Below are 6,074 nucleotides of genomic sequence, written 5' to 3' on the forward strand. Positions count from 1 at the left end.
AGTACTAATTTTGAGAGGCACACATTTGTTTATTTCCTTTAAAATGTCTGAAAAAAAATGATTATGTCAAAAGAAACTGAATCAACGAATATGTTTGGATAATTGTTGCTTTTCTAAAAGTTTTACTTTCATCTCAATAGTATTTTTACAGAAAAGTGTGCAAAATCAGCTCGAAAGTTCTCAGAACTTATTCTAAATAGTTGTCAAAACACAACACACACATTTCTTATAGTAGAATATAAAGTTTGCACGTCCAAACGGGAAAAGTTGATAATGTCATATGCTTAGTTTGTCTTTTGATATTTATTATGCTCATTTAACACCTTGCAGTAATTGCATCGAAGTACAATTTCCATCAAGCAACGAATAGAACATTTGCAGATGACTTAAATACATGACAGAGTGACATAATGGCCTTGTTGCGACGACCCACTGAATACAAGTGGAGATCAACATGACACATGATTTGGGACAAAAGCAAGTGTATGTCCCTAACTCTGATAGTATTTTGATTCAGATTTTCGTTCATTCTGCTTGTTACTTCCAAGAGTCTTAGATTGAATCCAGATAATACTATGAGCCTCAGCTCCAAAGAATGAGCATAGTGTAACTTGGCCAAAACTCAAAGTTTGACTGACAGACACAACTATTATAGAACATATATCGAAAATTGTTTGCTGGGGACAGATAAATGCTTCATGAAAGTAATCGTTGGAATGCGTTTGTGTAACAGAGATAGAAGCAAACACAGAAAAACTAAGGCAAACACTACATATGAATAGTTTGTTGAATAGATAATCAAGTACACCACTTAGAGACCCTTCACATACAAGTTTAATACATCAGTTGATTTTATAATGCACTGAAACAAGTAGAGTGATTCACCACCAATGTCGCGTCACACTTATTACATAGGAACTCTAAAAATTGATATGAATACTGTGAAGAGACCTCAGACATAAGAAAGCAGAAGCTTGAAGTAGACAATAATGTACATAGAAATAGAGAAGAGAGCAAACACATGTTGCCAGAAGAGCAATGCTGAAGCTTCTCTGACTGCATAACCTCTCAAGCTAGCAACTGCTCCCAACAAAATGGCACTTGGTGTGGTGTATTGCAGCAAAAGAACGAATTGGTACATCTTATCATCAGGAATTAAAAAGTTCAGTTCATCTGCCAAATAGACCACCCCTGTTCCCAGCAAAGGAAGGACGAAAAGCCTAGCAACGCTGATGCCAACAGTGGTTCGAACCCCAAGTTCAGATTCATTTGGACCCTCAGCAAGCATTCCTCCCAGAATCAGCATAACTGAAGGCACCATAGCTTGAGCTAGTATATTTAAACTGTCCGTGAGGAACTCGAGAGGAGCTTCTGTACCATAAACAACAGATTTAATGGGTGGAACCATTCCAACAATAAAAGCCAACAATATAGCAAACATTGGAGGCTGGAGAACATGTCGAACTGGAGTTTGTTCAGCAACAATTCTTAATTTTCTAACCACCCGAGGCTCCGCTAAACATCTAATAGATTTTGGACTCGTTGGAGCTGGCGCTTCCTCCAAACTATCAGGGTCTGGAATAGAAGTACACGAGAGGGTTGAGACACTTGTAAAAACTCGCGCAATAAAGGGTGTCTTGCAATGCACAGTTTCTCTATCTTCCATACCAGGCCATTCAGCTTCCACTAGAAGTGGCCTACTTAAATCATTACTAGGTAATTGCTCCTGAATCTCACCACCCCCATCAACAACATCAAAGTACTCAATTGGGGGTTCCATCATATGGTAAACAAGAGTGTAAACAAGCAGGACCGCCACCCATTGAGCAAACGACACATAAGACACACCAGTCGTGTAGCAATCTGGACCAAAAGGATTGTCATTACTATGACACACTGATCCAACAATAGCAAGAGGCAAATTTCCCGTATTCCCAAACGCAGTCGCAATAATAGTGAACCTAAAATACTGTGGAGGTGGCTTACAAATTTTCGCCACCAAATACCCCAACAGACAACCAATTGCAGTACTAAGAAGCACATTAGCTGGTATAAACCACCAGCGCATAAAGTTCTTGACAGTAATAGTCTCACCAAGGTGAATAAAGATAGTACAAGGCAAGAAAAGCGCAAAGACAAGCTTACTAAGAAGCTTAAAGGTAGCTTTAGGAACTAATTGGGTTCTTGGATGTGCAAGAATCAGACCAATAACAGTTAAACATAGGAGCTTCAACAATGGCAAAACAGCATATACAAGGTAATGACCACCATAATACAGATTGACATCAGTTTCAGAAAATGGGGGTTCCATTTTTTTAGCTTGAAACCACAAACGAAGCTTCCAGAACCTCTATCAAAGCCCCCCAAATCACTTGAAATTCTAATCAAGATTGAATCTTTACAAGGTGGGTCATAAAAAAATCTTCAGATTTGAACAATCCAGATAACCCCAAATCTAGAAAATCACAAGTCACCAATAGTATTTTGGTAACAACTTAAAAGACACTTATAAACTACAGGTCAAAATCCAAGATTCTGTAAACAGGATTCTTTGAAAGAAAAAAAAAAAAGAGACAAACTGCTAAATTATATAGTAACAAAGGGAGTAGCAACAAAACCCAAAATCAATAAGTTTGAAAATAGAAAGAAAAATGATGTTTGAAGACAACAAATACTTGTCTTATGCAAAAATGAAGAAGCAACTGGTAGCTGAGTTGCAGATGGAACCTCTTCACTGGTAGAGAGAAACAGAGAGAGCCTTCTAGAAAACAGAGTGAAGAGAATACGAACTACTACTACTCTATGATTGAACTAATTTGGTTTACTGTTTCTTTGTGTGCATAATTTTACTCCTCAAGCGTAGGAATCATCTATATCCTAATTTTGAGATAATATGATTTGACTTAGCACCATATTTTTAAAAATTAATTTTTTTTCTTGAAATTTATGGTTTTAGTTTGAGATATTTATGCGGTAATCAATTATTCTATTTTAAAGTAAAATAAATTACAATTAAATAAATTTTAATTATATTTAAATAATATTTTTTAAAAATTGATTAAAAAGGAAAAAATGTAATATACTTTCAGTTTCGTTTTACTTATCTAAGTTTGACTTATTATATCAATTAAAAAAATATTGATTGATATAATGAATTTTTCATTTTTACTTTTATTAACGAATAATATCTCAAAATATTTACTCACCATAATTTTCAAATATATTAACTCAATTGATAAATTAAGAATATAATAAAAAATTCCGTTAAAAGTTTATCAAAATAAACCGGTAAAAAAAAACATGAAATTAAGCTATAGGGATCAACTATAAAATCAATATATATATATAAATGAGGACCATAGACAAGGTGATGTGGCACCTCTCTATGGCCTTCATTCCTTTTTTTCATTTTCTCTCTTTTTTGACATTTTTTTTTTTTTATGAAATAATTTGTTTATTAATTAAAAAATTCAAGTATATTTATTATTGTAATTATATATAATGGTTACAAAAAAATCTCCATCTATTGATATTCTCACTTAAATTGCATGTCTTTTCAATTTCCTTATAACTATTTTTGTGGCTTATCCAATCTATAAATACCTATCATCCATAGAGATGTTGAATGTTCATTTTCATTTTTTCATCCTTTCTTTTTAGTAGTATAGGTTTTTAATTTTCTTTTCTTCGTCTTTTTATTCATCAATCATGTATATAATAAAAAAAAAGACATAAAAAGATGATGTCACAATATGACCTTTACTTTGATGAAGATCATAGATATATTCTTCAAATATTCATCACATTATTTGGTATAAGTTCAACAAAATGAAGAAGGAAGTATAATTATCTTGGAGATTCCGGAAGATAGAGTCATAGTATTATAAAAGCTGAATGATTTCCAAACATTTTGAAAATTCATTGTTGTATTATTTTGATTCCAATTAATATTATTCTATTCTCTTTTATTTTATTTCTTCATTTTGAACAAAAAAAATGATTATTCTATTCATTGTTGTTGTTGTTGAAGATGAAAAAAATGATTATTCCATATAATATATATATATATATATATATATATATATATATATATATAAAATTAATATTTTAGATTTTTTCATGGTTGAATTAAAGGGGATATTATCTATGGTACACTTTTTATAATATCTACTGAATATTTTTGTTCCTAAAAATATATGATATGGTCTATTATATTAGTAATCAATCACAAAATAAATGAATAAATATTTTTTTCAGTATTGAATATTTTTAATGATATATTCTAATTGAGAACACTCGGTATCACTTTGTAAGAATACACTACATTGTTGTTGTTTTAATTAAACATATAAAGTTTGTATTTTTTAAGTTAGTAATGAAACCGTATGAGAATATATGTAAATTTGTGACTAATAATATTAATTTCGATTAGAGAACTTTTTTTTATTGTAATTTGTTATTAATAACATTTTAAGTTTCTTACCTTTTCATTTTCTCCTATTAAATAGATAAGGGAGAAACTAATCTTACAAACATAATTGGAACTTTGAATTTAGCATTCCCTAAAATTAATCTCATTAATTTTCCCTTCTTAAACTAAGAAATATGTATCTCTTTATCTTCATAACTTATATTTCTATAATCTTCAACTCCTCATAACTCTCAAATTTTAAATGTGTAAACTTATGATAATTTATTGTGTTTCTCAATGAATATCTAAATAAATGTGTATTGTAAGACAATCCTTTTTTAAGCAAGTGTTATTGTATTCTAATTCATATTTGATGTACTCATGATAGAGGAAAATCTTATGAATTATGTATATTGATTTTTTCTTCCTTTTTAGTTAGTCATGTTCAAGAGATCAATTCTTGACCACAGAATCTGAATCTTAGGCTCTAATTTTTTTTTCATAATCTTTATAACCCCTCATGACTCTCAAATTTTAAATGTGTAAACTTATGATAATTTATTATTTTTCTTAATAAATATCTATATCAATGTGTATTGTAAGACAACCCTTTTGAGACAAATATTAATGTATTTTAATTCACATTTGATATACTCATGATGAGGAAAATGTTTTATATATATATATATATATATATATATATATATATATGAACCTATGATAGAAGATATTTAATTTATTTGCCAAAATAAAAAATAACAATTGAAAAAAAAATAGTATAATTTTATGAATCATGTTTTTGTTATTTTTTTTTTAATTCCACTTTAGTTTATCTATTTTTTATTTCACGTTTTATTCAAAGTAATTGAAAAATAAAATTCAATAAATGAAAATATTGATCTCATAATTGAAGATTTTATAAATTTTTTAGTCAAAACTGATCTCTTTTTGCTTTGGTTTACTTATATGTTAATATTTTGTAATATTAAATAATTGTATTTTATATACTATGAAAATCATATTTTGTAACTCTTTTGAAGTATAATTAAATATAGATCAAAATAAATAAAATAGTGAATATAAATATTTAATATACATTTTATGAAATATAAAAATAGGACAAACATATATGCCAAAAAAATTTATTCATGCATTTGATAAATTAATTTATTTTTGTTAAATATGTATCTTTTGAAAATTTTAAATAAAAGATGAATATAAATGACTAAATAAGTTGATTTGATTTTTAATATATTTTTTAAAAATAAAACACAAAATCTTGTACATAAAAACTTTTCATATGAGTATGACTAAAAAACACAAAATTATGATTAAAATTTTAAATTATTTTAATATACTAAGTAATGAGTATATATCTTAGGGTGTTCATGTATTAATTTTATATAGAAAGAGGTGCAATCATTGATTTGAGAATGCAAGAAGTATATTTGAAATGAAACATATTATAAGAATATTCAATTTAATTAACTTTTGAATTTTATTATTCTATATACATAATATGTGAAGATGTTTATTATCTATCAAATATTTTTACGTAGTTTATATGAATCTATTTATCTTTATATTTCATATAAAAGATATAGATTAAAATATAGTAAATGAGTTAATAATTTAAAAAAAAAAAACATATTCTCATTCGAGG

The 6,074-nt window shown here is 28.2% G+C and overlaps 1 protein-coding gene across 1 annotated transcript; it reads right to left on the reverse strand.

Annotated features, from left to right (window-relative positions):
- Window positions 1-757: 757 nt before the first annotated feature.
- On the reverse strand, window positions 758-2,933 carry LOC101262162 (protein PIN-LIKES 2). The gene has a single exon (XM_004231960.3). It carries the CDS (start codon window positions 2,309-2,311, stop codon window positions 953-955), a length of 1,359 nt encoding a protein of 452 aa, XP_004232008.1. The 5' UTR covers window positions 2,312-2,933; the 3' UTR covers window positions 758-952.
- Between the last annotated feature and the right edge of the window lie 3,141 nt (window positions 2,934-6,074).

Source organism: Solanum lycopersicum, chromosome 2, assembly GCF_036512215.1.
Source record: "Solanum lycopersicum chromosome 2, SLM_r2.1".
NCBI classification, from domain to species: Eukaryota; Viridiplantae; Streptophyta; class Magnoliopsida; order Solanales; family Solanaceae; genus Solanum; species Solanum lycopersicum.

What these genes read in the sequence shown, in the direction of transcription:
- LOC101262162 (XM_004231960.3), bottom strand. Translation starts at nt 2,311, where the DNA reads ATGGAACCCCCATTTTCTGAAACTGATGTCAATCTGTATTATGGTGGT.